The 15,843-nt window shown below is 61.6% G+C and overlaps 1 protein-coding gene across 1 annotated transcript in view; it reads right to left on the bottom strand.

Annotated features, from left to right (window-relative positions):
* Positions 1-15,843, bottom strand: part of LOC147105000 (membrane-associated guanylate kinase, WW and PDZ domain-containing protein 3-like) — a 136,201-nt gene that overhangs the window by 38,406 nt on the left and 81,952 nt on the right. The window contains exons 5-6 of the mRNA XM_086011774.1: positions 11,971-12,053; positions 732-824 (exon numbers count right to left, since the gene is read on the bottom strand). Of these exons, the coding sequence (XP_085867900.1) occupies positions 732-824; positions 11,971-12,053 (176 nt within the window). The remainder of the gene's footprint in view (positions 1-731; positions 825-11,970; positions 12,054-15,843) is intronic.

Below are 15,843 nucleotides of genomic sequence, written 5' to 3' on the forward strand. Positions count from 1 at the left end.
CTTCAAAAGTGACTCATGGTTGTAAAGCAGTTTGAGATGTCCAGACAATGTGAAAGGCGTTATATAAATGAGAGCTTGTTCTCTCTTTATAGCAGTTGACCCAGCACGTCACGAGATCACGAGAGGTTATATAAATGCAAGTTTATTCTTTATATTCCTACTGCTTCTGGCATACTGCGGATTTTTATTAGATAGTGTAGTCTCTGTTCATTTACTATGGCTGGATTTACTTCCTGCTATTCTCGCTCCCTCCTCTTGACCGCCAAGCTCTCCCTCGTCTACATTTAAAGTCTCAAGCAACGGTTAATCCTCTAGTGTGAATGCTATCGATCAGGAGAAGAAATTGGATCTAAAACTCAACATAAAGAAACTCCTTACTCAGCTCAAAATGACGCTTTCCTACATTACAACAGTGACTACACTTCAAAAGTACTTCATTTGCCGTAAAGCGCTTTGGGATGTCCTGAGGTTGTGAAAGGCGCTATAGAAATGCAAGTCAAAATAGTTATAGATGTATATGGGCCCTCCTGATGTCTAAGGTAGTGAATGCAGACCAGGTGATTTCTGTGCCCGGGTAGCTCTGCCCTGCCAGATGGCAGCACCCCCCCTCCCTACTCCAAGGAGGGGTAAAGTTCCCAATGTGCAGTCAAACGCGATTGTGTGGCCGTCGGGGCGAGGCCAGAATCGAGGACAGGCTCGGCCATGAAGCCTGCAGGGCTGCCGACACTCACCGTATAGGCTCACAGATGTAGACTGGCCACTTGGGCGAGATACTGGAGGGCAACCGGTGCCCGTGGAACCGTGCCCCAGCAAGGAGTCAGCGCCTTCAGGAGAGGAAGAGAGAAAACTGGTGGAAAAAGGAGGAAGAATATAGATACGAGGGAGCAACTTCAGGCTGTGATGTAATCTCAGGGTTCACCCGCAGGTCATTTGCCGCCTGAGCTTCGCCCTCGTGACTTGGGGCGTGATTTAAATTGCCTCGGGGTGAAATGTTACTGTGGAAACTTTTCACGTATCTACGAGTCTCTCGATGGCAATCACACGACTGTCTCACTCAGCAGCAAAGCGGCCACTGACGGAAGGCCAGGGAGTTATCACGACACGACCCCTGACCGAGTTGTGGGTTATTTTTAAATATTTTTATTTTGAGCGACAACGTCGAATGGGAAGAGACGAGACAGGTATCCCAGGGTGTCCGGAGTCCTCTCTGGCTTCGCTCCGCTGGTTTGGGATGTCGTTAGAACCCCTCAATCAAATGACAGCCACCGATGCTCTCAGCCAATCTCCGACTCTCCATGTAACAGAGATTCTGTTTGTTAACTCGAATGCAGGTCTCCGCAAGAGAGGGCCTCGCAGTCAGACAGCTGCGGATAAACTCGCAAACAGCATGAAACAAGCCTCGGGACGGTGACAAACCGAGCTCAACAGGCACACAGGGTATCGAGTCAGCATCTATGAAAAGGAACACTCGTCACCATAAAACTCGTGGCACAGCTATTCTTTGCTGGGTTTATAAATTGACCAGGGTACCGAACCCCATTCAGACAGGTGTGGTCCGTCCCCCTCCTATCCTTAACAGAGCCCGGCACCCCCCCCCCCACCCGGAGTGCTAAACCCTTCAATTCTTCCATGTCAGAGTGTGGACATCACTCTTTCCTGCTCGATCTTGGCCTGAGCATCTCCATCAATGGCCTCGTCCCACCCCTAGAGTATTAACAGCATAGAAACAGGCCACTTGGCCCAACAGGTCCATGCCGGAGTTTATGCTCCACTGGAGCCTCCTCCCACCTTACTTCATCTCACTCTACCAGCATATCGATGTTGGGGGTCTCGTCACCTTGGGAGTTGCCTTCCCAATGATCCATCTTCGTCCTCCTCTGCCTGATCGACATAATCGTAGATATGGGATCAGCTTCCACGCATACGCTGATGGCATCCAGCTCGACCTCTCCCACCACTTCTCTTGACCTCTTCCCCTGCATTGTCAGACTACATGGCAGACATTCCGGCTTGAATACTCTGCAGTTTCCTCCAGCTAAACTTTGGGAAGACTGAAGCCATCATCTTTGGTCCCCACCACAGACTCCCCCCCCCAACTCCCAAGGCCACCACTTCAAGGTGAAGCAGACTGTTTGCAGCCAGAGTCCGATTCGACCCCATTTCCACTCCATCACAAAGACTGCCGACTCCAACCCCTCATCATCGCAGCCCCTGCCTCAGCTGATCTTTCGCTGAAGCCCTCATCCACACCTTTGTTATCTCCAGATGTGACTATTCCAATTCCCTCCTGGCCGGCCTCCCATTCTCCATAAATTTCAGCTCATCCGAAACTCTACTGCCTGTATCCTCCCCCACTCCAAGTCCCACTCATTCATCACTGACCTACATTGGCTCCTGGTTCCCCAACCTGTCAAATTTAAAATCCCCATTCCTGTATTTAAATGTCTCCATGACCCTATTCCTCATCAATGCAACCTCCACCAGTGCTGCCACTCCACGACACCTCTCCCTCCCCGACTCCAGCTGTTTGTGCCTCTTCTCTTCCATTCACCCCACCATGGGCAGCCGTGCTTTCAGCCACCTGGGCCCCTCCAACCTCCCTCTCTTCCTTTAAGGCCCTCCTGTTTGACCAAGCTTTCAGTCACATCCTCGCTCTCTCCCCCTCTCCTCCCCCCACAACCGCTGTCTCCCCCCCCCCACCGCTCCCTCCACCCCCCACCGCTCTCCCCCTCTCCTCCCCCCCACCGCTCTCTCCCCCTCTCCTCCCCCCCCAACCGCGCTCTCCCCCTCTCCTCCCCCCGCACCGCGCTCTCCCCCTCTCCTCCCCCCCCACCGCTCTCTCCCCCTCTCCTCCCCCCCCAGCGCTCTCTCCCCCTCTCCTCCCCCCCCAGCGCTCTCTCCCCCTCTCCTCCCCCCCCACCGCTCTCTCCCCCTCTCCTCCCCCCCCAGCGCTCTCTCCCCCTCTCCTCCCCCCCAGCGCTCTCTCCCCCTCTCCTCCCCCCCAGCGCTCTCTCCCCCTCTCCTCCCCCCCCAGCGCTCTCTCCCCCTCTCCTCCCCCCCCAGCGCTCTCTCCCCCTCTCCTCCCCCCCCCCACCGCTCTCTCCCTCTCCTCCCCCCCCCACCGCTCTCTCCCCCTCTCCTCCCCCCCACCGCTCTCTCCCCCTCTACCGCTCTCTCCCCCTCTCCACCGCTCGCTCTCCCTCTCCTCCCCCCCACCACCGCTCTCTCCCCCTCTCCTCCCCCCCCACTCTCTCCCCCTCTCCTCCCCCCCACCACCGCTCGCTCTCCCTCTCCTCCCCCCCACCGCTCTCTCCCCCTCTCCTCCCCCCCCACCGCTCTCCCCCTCTCCTCCCCCCCCACCGCTCTCTCCCCCTCTCCCCCCCCACCGCTCTCTCCCCCTCTCCTCCCCCCCACCGCTCTCTCCCCCCTCTCCTCGCCCCCCCACCGCTCTCTCCTCCCCCCCAGCGCTCTCTCCCCCTCTCCTCCCCCCCACCACTCTCTCCCCCTCTCCTCCCCCCCACCGCGCTCTCCCCCTCTCCTCCCCCCCCACCGCGCTCTCCCCCTCTCCTCCCCCCCCACCGCTCTCTCCCCCTCTCCCCCCCCCACCGCTCTCTCCCCCTCTCCTCCCCCCCCACCGCTCTCTCCCCCTCTCCTCCCCCCCCACCGCTCTCTCCCCCTCTCCTCCCCCCCCAACCGCTCTCTCCCCCTCTCCTCGCCCCCCCACCGCTCTCTCCCCCCCCACCGCTCTCTCCTCCCCCCCCACCGCTCTCTCCTCCCCCCCCAGCGCTCTCTCCCCCTCTCCTCCCCCCCCACCGCTCTCTCCCCCTCTCCTCCCACCCACCGCGCTCTCCCCCTCTCCTCCCCCCCAGCGCTCTCTCCCCCTCTCCTCCCCCCCAGCGCTCTCTCCCCCTCTCCTCCCCCCGCAACGCTCTCTCCCCCTCTTCTCCCCCCCAGCGCTCTCTCCCCCTCTCCTCCCCCCAGCGCTCTCTCCCCCTCTCCTCCCCCCCAGCGCTCTCTCCCCCTCTCCTCCCCCCCACCGCTCTCTCCCCCTCTCCTCCCCCCCACCGCTCTCTCCTCCCCCCCACCGCTCTCTCCCCCTCACCACTCTCTCCCCCTCACCGCTCTCTCCCCCTCTCCTCCCCCCCGACCGCTCGCTCTCCCTCTCCTCCCCCCCACCGCTCTCTCCCCCTCTCCTCCCCCCCGACCGCTCTCTCCCCCTCTCCTCCCCCCCACCGCGCTCTCCCCCTCTCCTCCCCCCCACCGCGCTCTCCCCCCCACCGCTCTCCCCCTCTCCTCCCCCCCACCGCTCTCTCTCCCTCTCCTCCCCCCCACCGCTCTCTCCCCCTCTCCTCCCCCCCACCGCTCTCTCCCCCTCTCCTCCCCCCCACCGCTCTCTCCCCCTCTCCTCCCCCCACCGCTCTCTCCCCCTCTCCTCCCCCCGCACCGCTCTCTCCCCCCCATCGCTCTCTCCCCCTCTCCCCCCCACCGCTCTCTCCCCCTCTCCTCCCCCCCACCGCTCTCTCCCCCTCTCCTCGCCCCCCCACCGCTCTCCTCCCCCCGCTCTCTCCCCCCCCAGCGCTCTCTCCCCCTCTCCTCCCCCCCACCGCGCTCTCCCCCTCTCCTCCCCCCCCACCGCTCTCTCCCCCTCCCACCGCTCTCTCCCCCTCTCCTCCCCCCCCACCGCTCTCTCCCCCTCTCCTCCCCCCCCCAGCGCTCTCTCCCCCTCTCCTCCCCCCCCACCGCTCTCCCCCCCCCCCAACCGCTCTCTCCCCCTCTCCTCGCCCCCCCCACCGCTCTCTCCTCCCCCCCAGCGCTCTCTCCCCCTCTCCTCCCCCCCCCACCGCTCTCTCCCCCTCTCCTCCCCCCCAGCGCTCTCTCCCCCTCTCCTCCCCCCCCAACGCTCTCTCCCCCCCCCCCCCCAACGCTCTCTCCCCCTCTTCTCCCCCCCAGCGCTCTCTCCCCCTCTCCTCCCCCCCAGCGCTCTCTCCCCCTCTCCTCCCCCCCAGCGCTCTCTCCCCCCTCTCCTCCCCCCCAGCGCTCTCTCCCCCTCTCCTCCCCCCCACCGCTCTCTCCTCCCCCCCACCGCTCTCTCCCCCTCTCCTCCCCCCCCACCGCTCTCTCCCTCTCCTCCCCCCCCACCGCTCGCTCTCCCTCTCCTCCCCCCCACCGCTCTCTCCCCCTCTCCTCCCCCCCGACCGCTCTCTCCCCCTCTCCTCCCCCCCACCGCGCTCTCCCCCCCCACCGCTCTCCCCCTCTCCTCCCCCCCCACCGCTCTCTCTCCCTCTCCTCCCCCCCACCGCTCTCTCCCCCTCTCTCCCCCCCACCGCTCTCTCCCCCTCTCCTCCCCCCCACCGCTCGCTCCCCCTCTCCTCCCCCCCACCCCCGCTCTCTCCCCCCCACCGCTCTCTCCCCCTCTCCTCCCCCCCACCGCTCTCTCCCCCCTCTCCTCCCCCCCACCGCTCTCCCCCTCTCCTCCCCCCCCACCGCTCTCTCCCCCTCTCCTCCCCCCCACCGCTCTCTCCCCCTCTCCTCCCCGCCACCGCTCTCTCCCCCTCTCCTCCCCCCCCAGCGCTCTCTCCCCCTCTCCTCCCCCCCACCGCTCTCTCCCCCTCTCCTCCCCCCCCAGCGCTCTCTCCCCCTCTCCTCCCCCCCCCCCTCCCGCTCTCCCCTCCCCCCCCCAGCGCTCTCTCCCCCTCCTCCCCCCCCCAGCGCTCTCCTCCCCCTCTCCTCCCCCCCCAGCGCTCTCTCCCCCTCTCCTCCCCCCCACCGCTCTCCCCTCTCCTCCCCCCCCACCGCTCTCTCACCCTCTCACCCCCTCTCCTCCCCCCCACCGCTCTCTCCCCCTCTACCTCCCCCCCTCACACCGCTCGCTCTCCCTCTCCTCCCCCCCCCCACCCGCTCTCTCCCCCTCTCCTCCCCCCCCACCACTCTCCCCCCTCTCCTCCCCCCCACCACCGCTCGCTCTCCCTCTCCTCCCCCCACCGCTCTCTCCCCTCTCCTCCCCCCCACCGCTCTCCCCCTCTCCTCCCCCCCCACCGCTCTCTCCCCCTCTCCCCCCACCGCTCTCTCCCCCTCTCCTCCCCCCCACCGCTCTCTCCCCCTCTCCTCGCCCCCCCCCACCTCTCCTCCTCCCCCCAGCGCTCTCTCCCCCTCTCCTCCCCCCCCACCACTCTCTCCCCCTCTCCTCCCCCCCACCGCTCTCTCCCCCTCTCCCCCCCCACCGCTCTCTCCCCCTCTCCCCCCCCCACCGCTCTCTCCCCCTCTCCTCCCCCCCCACCGCTCTCTCCCCCTCTCCTCCCCCCCCACCGCTCTCTCCCCCTCTCCTCCCCCCCCCCAACCGCTCTCTCCCCCTCTCCTCGCCCCCCCCACCGCTCTCTCCCCCCCCACCGCTCTCTCCTCCCCCCAGCGCTCTCTCCCCCTCTCCTCCCCCCCCACCGCTCTCTCCCCCTCTCCTCCCCCCCACCGCGCTCTCCCCCTCTCCTCCCCCCCAGCGCTCTCTCCCCCTCTCCTCCCCCCAGCGCTCTCTCCCCCTCTCCTCCCCCCCCAACGCTCTCTCCCCCTCTTCTCCCCCCCAGCGCTCTCTCCCCCCTCTCCTCCCCCCAGCGCTCTCTCCCCTCTCCTCCCCCCCAGCGCTCTCTCCCCCTCTCCTCCCCCCCACCGCTCTCTCCCCCTCTCCTCCCCCCCACCGCTCTCTCCTCCCCCCACCGCTCTCTCCCCCTCACCGCTCTCTCCCCCTCACCGCTCTCTCCCCCTCTCCTCCCCCCGACCGCTCGCTCTCCCTCTCCTCCCCCCACCGCTCTCTCCCCCTCTCCTCCCCCCCGACCGCTCCCTCCCCCTCTCCTCCCCCCCACCGCGCTCTCCCCCTCTCCTCCCCCCCACCGCGCTCTCCCCCCACCGCTCTCACCCTCTCCCCCCCACCGCTCCTCTCCCTCTCCTCCCCCCCACCGCTCTCTCCCCCTCTCCTCCCCCCCACCGCTCTCTCCCCCTCTCCTCCCCCCCCACCGCTCTCTCCCCCTCTCCTCCCCCCGCACCGCTCTCTCCCCCCATCGCTCTCTCCCCTCTCCCCCCCACCGCTCTCTCCCCCTCTCCTCCCCCCCCACCGCTCTCTCCCCCTCTCCTCGCCCCCCCACCGCTCTCTCCTCCCCCCCAGCGCTCTCTCCCCCTCTCCTCCCCCCCCACCGCGCTCTCCCCCTCTCCTCCCCCCCCACCGCTCTCTCCCCCTCCCACCGCTCTCTCCCCCTCTCCTCCCCCCCCACCGCTCTCTCCCCCTCTCCTCCCCCCCCCACCGCTCTCTCCCCCTCTCCTCCCCCCCACCGCTCTCCCCCCCCCCCCCCCAACCGCTCTCTCCCCCTCTCCTCGCCCCCCCACCGCTCTCTCCCCCCCCCACCGCTCTCTCCTCCCCCCAGCGCTCTCTCCCCCTCTCCTCCCCCCCCACCGCTCTCTCCCCCTCTCCTCCCCCCCAGCGCTCTCTCCCCCTCTCCTCCCCCCCCAACGCTCTCTCCCCCTCTTCTCCCCCCCAGCGCTCTCTCCCCCTCTCCTCCCCCCCAGCGCTCTCTCCCCCTCTCCTCCCCCCCAGCGCTCTCTCCCCCTCTCCTCCCCCCAGCGCTCTCTCCCCCTCCTCCCCCCCACCGCTCTCTCCTCCCCCCCACCGCTCTCTCCCCCTCTCCTCCCCCCCCACCGCTCTCTCCCCCTCTCCTCCCCCCCGACCGCTCTCTCCCCCTCTCCTCCCCCCCACCGCGCTCTCCCCCCCCACCGCTCTCCCCCTCTCCTCCCCCCCACCGCTCTCTCTCCCCTCTCCTCCCCCCCACCGCTCTCTCCCCCTCTCCCTCCCCCCCACCGCTCTCTCCCCCCTCTCCTCCCCCCCACCGCTCTCTCCCCCTCTCCTCCCCCCCACCGCTCTCTCCCCCCACCGCTCTCTCCCCCTCTCCTCCCCCCCACCGCTCTCTCCCCCTCTCCTCCCCCCCCACCGCTCTCTCCCCCTCTCCTCCCCCCACCGCTCTCTCCCCCTCTCCTCCCCCCCACCGCTCTCTCCCCCTCTCCTCCCCCCCACCGCTCTCTCCCCCCTCTCCTCCCCCCCACCGCTCTCTCCCCCTCTCCTCCCCCCCCACCGCTCTCTCCCCCTCTCCTCCCCCCCACCGCTCTCTCCCCCTCTCCTCCCCCCACCGCTCTCTCCCCCTCTCCTCCCCCCCACCGCTCTCTCCCCCTCTCCTCCCCCCCCACCGCTCTCTCCCCCTCTCCTCCCCCCCCAACCGCTCTCTCCCCCTCTCCTCCCCCCCCACCGCTCTCTCCCCCTCTCCTCCCCCCCCCACCGCTCTCTCCCCCTCTCCTCCCCCCCACCGCTCTCTCCCCCTCCTCTCCCCCCCACCGCTCTCTCCCCCTCTCCTCCCCCCACCGCTCTCCCCCTCTCCTCCCCCCCACCGCTCTCTCCCCCTCTCCTCCCCCCCCACCGCTCTCTCCCCCTCTCCTCCCCCCACCGCTCTCTCCCCCTCTCCTCCCCCCCCACCGCTCTCTCCCCCTCTCCTCCCCCCCCACCGCTCTCTCCCCCTCTCCTCCCCCCCACCGCTCTCTCCCCCCACCGCTCTCTCCCCCTCTCCTCCCCCCCACCGCTCTCCTCCCCCCTCTCCTCCCCCCCCTCCCCCCACCGCTCTCTCCCCCTCTCCTCCCCCACCGCTCTCTCCCCCTCTCCTCCCCCCCACCGCTCTCTCCCCCTCTCCTCCCCCCCACCGCTCTCTCCCCCTCTCCTCCCCCCCACCGCTCTCTCCCCCTCTCCTCCCCCCCACCGCTCTCTCCCCCTCTCCTCCCCCTCCCCTCCCCCCCACCGCTCTCTCCCCCTCTCCTCCCCCCCACCGCTCTCTCCCCCTCTCCTCCCCCCCCACCGCTCTCTCCCCCCCCCACCGCTCTCTCCCCCTCTCCTCCCCCCCACCGCTCTCTCCCCTCTCCTCCCCACCACCGCTCTCTCCCCCTCTCCTCCCCCCCACCGCTCTCTCCCCCCTCTCCCTCCCTCCCCCCCACCGCTCTCTCCCCCTCTCCTCCCCCCCACCGCTCTCTCCCCCTCTCCTCCCCCCCCACCGCTCTCTCCCCCCCCACCGCTCTCCCCCTCTCCCCCCCCACCGCTCTCTCCCCTCTCCTCCCCCCCCACCGCTCTCTCCCCCTCTCCTCCCCCCCCACCGCTCTCTCCCCCTCTCCTCCCCCCCCCACCGCTCTCTCCCCCTCTCCTCCCCCCCCCACCGCTCTCTCCCCCTCTCCTCCCCCCCCACCGCTCTCTCCCCCTCTCCTCCCCCCCACCGCTCTCTCCCCCTCTCCTCCCCCCCCACCGCTCTCTCCCCCTCTCCTCCCCCCCCCACCGCTCTCTCCCCCTCTCCTCCCCCCCCACCGCTCTCTCCCCCTCTCCTCCCCCCCCACCGCTCTCTCCCCCTCTCCTCCCCCCCACCGCTCTCTCCCCCTCTCCTCCCCCCCCACCGCTCTCTCCCCCTCTCCTCCCCCCCCACCGCTCTCTCCCCCTCTCCTCCCCCCCCCTCCCCCCTCTCTCCCCCCCCTCACCTCCCCCACCCCACCCCCCCGCTCCTCCCCCCCTCCCCCCCCAGCTCTCCCCCTCTCCTCCCCCCCCCGCTCTCTCCCCCTCTCCTCCCCCCCCACCGCTCTCTCCCCCTCTCCTCCCCCCCCACCGCTCTCTCCCCCTCTCCTCCCCCCCCACCGCTCTCTCCCCCTCTCCTCCCCCCCCACCGCTCTCTCCCCTCTCCTCCCCCCCACCGCTCTCTCCCCCTCTCCTCCCCCCCCACCGCTCTCTCCCCCTCTCCTCCCCCCCCCTCGCTCTCCCCCCTCTCCTCCCCCCCCACCGCTCTCTCCCCCTCTCCTCCCCCCCCACCGCTCTCTCCCCCTCCTCCCCCCCCCCTCTCCTCCCCCCCCACCGCTCTCTCCCCCCTCTCCTCCCCCCCCCACCGCTCTCTCCCCCTCTCCTCCCCCCCCACCGCTCTCTCCCCCTCTCCTCCCCCCCCACCGCTCTCTCCCCCTCTCCTCCCCCCCACCGCTCCCCTCTCCCCTCCTCCCCCCCCCGCTCTCTCCCCCTCTCCTCCCCCCCCCCCGCTCTCTCCCCCTCTCCTCCCCCCCACCGCTCTCCCCCTCTCCCCCCCACCGCTCTCTCCCCCCCCACCTCCCCCCCACCTCTCCTCCCCCCCACCTCTCTCCCCCTCTCCTCCCCCCCGCTCTCTCCCCCTCTCCTCCCCCCCACCGCTCTCCTCCCCCTCTCCCCCCCACCGCTCTCTCCCCCTCTCCTCCCCCCCACCGCTCTCTCCCCCTCTCCTCCCCCCCACCGCTCTCTCCCCCCTCTCCTCCCCCCCCCCCTCCCCCTCTCCTCCCCCCCCTCTCCTCCCCCCCCCCCACCGCTCTCTCCCCCTCTCCTCCCCCCCCACCGCTCTCTCCCCCCCTCCACCCCCCCCCTCTCCTCTCCCCCCACCCTCCTCCCCTCCCCCCCCCACCGCTCTCTCCCCCTCTCCCCCCCCACCGCTCTCCCCCTCTCCTCCCCCCCCACCGCTCTCTCCCCCTCTCCTCCCCCCCCACCGCTCTCTCCCCCTCTCCTCCCCCCCCCACCGCTCTCTCCCCCTCTCCTCCCCTCCCACCGCTCTCTTCCCCCCCACCCTCCTTCTCTCCCCCGCCGCCATCTCTCTTCTCCACCCCCACTCCACACCTCCCAATATCTGTGTCTTTGGCTTTGCTTCCATTATTTCCATAAACCTGTGTGGAACACTTAGAAATCAAGAGATCTTTGGCACAGGAGGAGGCCATTCAGCCCATCATGTCTGTGCCGACCGACAAAGAGCTATCCAGCCTAATCCCACTTTCCAGCCCTTGGCCCGTAGCCCTGTTGGTTTCGGCACTTCGAGTACATATCCAAGTACTTTTTTAATGTGATGAGGGTTTCTGCCTCTCCCACCCTTTCAGGCAGAGAGTTCCAGACCCCCACCACCCTCTGGGTGAAAAAGGTTCTCCTCAAATCCCCTCTAATCCTTCGACCAATTACTTTAAATCTGTGCCCCCTGGTCATTGACCTCTCTGCTAAGGGAAATAGGTCCTTCCTATCCACTCTATCTGCGACATTTATCGACGTTAAAAGGCACCACATAAATGAGAGTTGCTTTTGGATAATGGAACAAAGCTTGCCCGACAGCAGCTTTACAAAGCTACGTACACAGTGTGACAAAAAAGCAAGCGGCTGATGGGATCCAGCCTCCGTGTGTGATGTCTTTCACTTGGTCTGCCTGACCACTACAACACATTGGGAACTTTAGCATTAAGAGAATATAGATGATCTAAAAGCTAACTTCTCCACAAAGCTTTGTGCGAGCCACACACCACAATGCACCCAGTGATTGGCATGCGCCATACATCAATGAAGGAAGTGTGAGCTACAATGAGTGCATTGCCCTACCGATGAAGGGCTACGCAGCCAAGATCGCAATATCCCGTCTTTTCTCTCGCTACAGATGCTGACTGACCTGTGTACATTCAGCATTCTCAGTTTTGATTTCAGATTTTCAGAATTCAGCATTTTTTTTTTTTTTTAAGCTTCCTGTTACATGGAGAGGCTTCTGTGCAAACATCTGTAAATGCATGCTGCAACACAGCTGGAACAGGTTACCAAAGCAGGCCACACGCACAACATAGAAAATAAACACTGACCGTCACTTGTACAACCACTTCCGCCCCCCCCCCCCCCCAAACCCCAACCGGACCCTCCTGCAGAAGAATGACCTGCACATTCAAAAATACCAACGGGTTCCACCATTTCGGATCGGTCTGAAAAGGGCGCTAGTATCAGAGATCTGTCTTTATCCCAATATAGTGCAGGGTGTGACATTCTATGAGAGTGCCGAACTGCATCAAACTGCACACCAACTGAATGAAGACACATTAGCATCCTTGGGGGGGAAAATACCAGTAACAAAAGGACAAATTTTGAAAGCTGTTACTTACCCCCTTCGTTGCACTCCTCCGGGGGTTTCGATTTCTTAGCAAGACGAGGGTCCAGCCACGTGGTAGTCTTAGTGTTGTGACTATGAAAGGAAAGGGAGGATTACTGCAATATCTCATTGAAACATGTCAAATTCTTAAGGGGCTTGACAGGGTAGATGCAGGGAGGATGTTTCCCCTGGGGTCTAGAACCAGAGGTCAGGCTCAGCAGAAGGGTCGGCCATTTAGGACTGAGATGAGGAGAAATTTCTTCACTCAGAGGGTGGTGAATCTTTGGAATTCTCTGCCCCAGAGGGCTGTGGAGGCTCAGTCGTTGAGCATATTCAAGGCCCAGATCGACGGAGGTTTGGATACTAAGGGAGTCAAGGGATATGGGGATTGGGCGGGGAGGTGGAGTTGAGGTAGATCAGCCATGATCTTATTGAATGGCGGAGCAGGCTCCTATTTCTTATGTTCTTATAAACAGTAACATAGCACTGGAGGGAAGGGGAATGGGTGAAGAACATAGGAACAGGAGGAGGCCATTCAGCCCCTCGAGCCTGTTCCGCCATTCAATGAGATCATGGCTGATCTGCGACCTAACTCCATATACCCGCCTTTGGCCCATATCCCTTAATACCTTTGGTTAACAGAAAGCTATCAATCTCAGATTTAAAATTAACAATTGATCTAGCATCAACTGCAGTTTGCAGAAGAGAGTTCCAAACTTCTACCACCCTTTGTGTGTAGAAGTGTTTCCTAATTTGACTCCTGAAAGGTCTGGCTCTAATTTTTAGACTATGCCCCCTAGTCCTGGAATCCCCAACCAGCAGAAATAGTTTCTCTCTCTCTACCCTATCTGTTCCCCTTAATATCCCGGTGGCATAGTGGTTAGCACTGTTGCCTCACAGCGCCAGGGACCCGGGTTCGAATCCGGCCTCGGGCGACTGTCTGTGTGGAGTTTGCACATTCTCCCCGTGTTTGCGTGGGTTTTCTCCGGGTGCTCCGGTTTCCTCCCACAGTCCAAAGATGTGCGGGTTAGGTTGATTGGCTATGATAAATTGACCCTTAGTGTTAGGGGGATTAAATACGTGGGGTTACGGGGATAGGGTGGGATATGTGTTGGTGTAGGGGTTACGGGGATCGGGTGGGATATGTGTCGGTGCAGGCTCGGTGGGCCGAAATGGCCTCTATCTGCGCTGTGGGGTTTCTGTGATTCTGTGAAAACTTCGATCAGATCACCCCATAACCTTCTAAATCCCAGGGAATACAATCCTAATTTGTGCAATCTCCCCTCGTAACTTAACCCTTGAAGTCCGGGCATCATTCTGGTAAACCTACGCTGCACTCCCTCCAAGGCCAATATATCCTTCCTAAGGTGTGGTGCCCAGAACTGCTCCCAGTGCTCCAGGTGTGGTCTAACCAGGGCTTTGTGTAGCTGCAGCATAACTTCTACCCCCTTGTATTCTAGTCCTCGAGATATAAAGGCCAGCATTCCATTAGCCTTTTTGATTATTTTCTGTACTTGTCCATGACATTTTAATGATCTATGTACCTGGACCCCCAAGTCTCTCTGGACCTCCACTGTTTTTAGCCTTTCACCATTTAGAAAGTACCTTGTTCTATCCTTTTTAGGTCCAAAGTGGATGACCTCACATTTGCTTACATTGAAATCCATTTGCCACATTTTTGCCCATTCACTTAATCTAGAAATATTCTTTTGTAATTTTATGTCTTCATCTACACTGCCGCCTATCTTTGTATCATCAGCAAATTTGGATATATGACTTTCTATGCCATCATCCAAGTCCTTAATAAATTGTGAATAGTTGAGGCCCCAACACAGATCCCTGCGGGACACCACTAGTCACATCCTGCCAATTTGAGTACCTGCCCATTATCCCTACTCTGTCTCCTGCCACACAGCCACTTTCCTAACCAGGTCAATAATTTGCCTTCAATTCCGTGGGCTTCTACCTTAGTTAACAGTCTCTTATGTGGGACTTTAACAAATGCCTTCTGGAAGTCCATACAAGTAACATCCATAGACATTCCCCTGTACTACGTTAGTCACCCCTTCAAAAAATTCAATCAGGTTCATCAGGCATGACCTGCCTTTCATAAATCCATGCTGGCTCTCTCTGATCAGCTGAAAATTTGAGACGTTCAGTCACCCTATCCTTAATCATAGACTCTAGCTATTTCCCAACAGCAGATGTTGGGCTAACTGGTCTATAATTCCCTGGTTTCCCTCTCTCGCCATTCTTAAAAAGCAGGGCGACATATGCAACTTTCCAATCTAAAAGGGACAGTTCCTGAATCTGGAGAACTTTGGAAGATTATAGTTTGGGCATCTGCAATGTGCTCACCTACTTCCTTTAAACCCTGGGATGGAAACCATCTGGCCCTGGGGATTTGTCACTCTTTAGTGCCATTATTTTCTTCATTACTGTTATTTTACTTACGTTAATTTTATTGAGTCCCTGTCCCTGATTCAATATTAGTTTCTTTGGGATTTCCGGCCTGCTGTCCTCTTCTACTGTAAATACTGACGCAAAGTAATTATTCAACATGTCCGCCATTTCCCCATCGTCACTGACAATATCACCACTTTCAGTTTAAGGGGCCAACATTGCTCCTGACCACCCTCTTTTTCCTAATGTAACTATAAAAATTCTTCGTATTGATTTGATATCCCCTTGCAAGTTTCTTTCCATATTCCCTTTTGGTAGCTCTTACTCTCTGTTTTGTGACCCTTTGCTGTTCTTTATTTTTCCCATTCGCCAGGATCTGTGTGTTTTTCCATGCCCGTCCTTTAGTTTTATGCCGTCCCTTACCTCTTTAGTCGTCCACGGCTGGTTTTTGGGCAAGTGGAGCTTGCCCCTCAGGGGTATAAACTGGACTGGATCACATTCAATTCTTTTTTAAACATCTCCCACTGATCTTCTGTCATTTTGCCCATTAACTAATTTGTCCAGTTTACTGTGGACAGGCTCTGCCTCATCCTGTTGAAGTCAGTTTTACCCAAGTCTAGAATCTGAGGAGCTGTTTCGCGTTTCTCTTTCAAACGCTACGTTGAACTCGATCATGTTATGATCGCTATTGGATAAACGTTCACGCACAGTTAGGCTGTTAACTAAGTCTGGCTCATTACTAAATCTAATATGGCTTACCCCCTTGTTGCCTTTAGGACATATTGTTGTAGAAAACTATCCGACACACAAGAAATTCACTACCTTTCTGACAGGTGCTAGTCTGCTTTTCCCAATCTATACGAGTTAAAATCCCCCATTAAAACCACACTGCCTTTGCTACACGCTTGTCTAATCTCTGCATTTATACAATCTCGCACTTCAGCACTGCTACCAGGGGGCCAATGCACAACTCCCACTTCAGTCTTAGATCCTTTCCTATTTCTTAATTCAACCCACAAGGTTGTCACTGACTGCTTACCTCTCTTTAAATCCTTTATCGTTGGTGATTTCATCCTTAATCACGAAGGCTACTCCTCCCCCTCTGCCATTTTCCCTATCTGTCCTGCAGACCTTATAACCTGGTATATTTAGTTCCCAGTCCTGCCTGTCTTGCAGCCATGTCTCAGTAATGGTTACCATGTCATACCCGCCAATTTGAATTCGTGCCTGCAGTTCATTCAATTTATTCCTTATACTCCCTGCGTTTGTATAAAGAACACTTATTTGGCCCACTCACCCTAGCCTGTCCTTCAGCTCTGATGTTTTACTCACAGGTTTCTTATTTCTCCCTCCTGGTTTAATCACTTCACATCTTTTAGTTTTCCTGTGCCTCTACAGGTAAGGGGAAAACTAAAAGATGTAAAGAGGGACGTGGCAGGATTGGGGAAAAAGGGGGGGTAAGATTACTGCAATATATAATGGT

This window comes from Somniosus microcephalus, chromosome 18, assembly GCF_052327205.1.
Source record: "Somniosus microcephalus isolate GS21.2 chromosome 18, FLI_Smic_1.0, whole genome shotgun sequence".
NCBI lineage: Eukaryota > Metazoa > Chordata > Chondrichthyes > Squaliformes > Somniosidae > Somniosus > Somniosus microcephalus.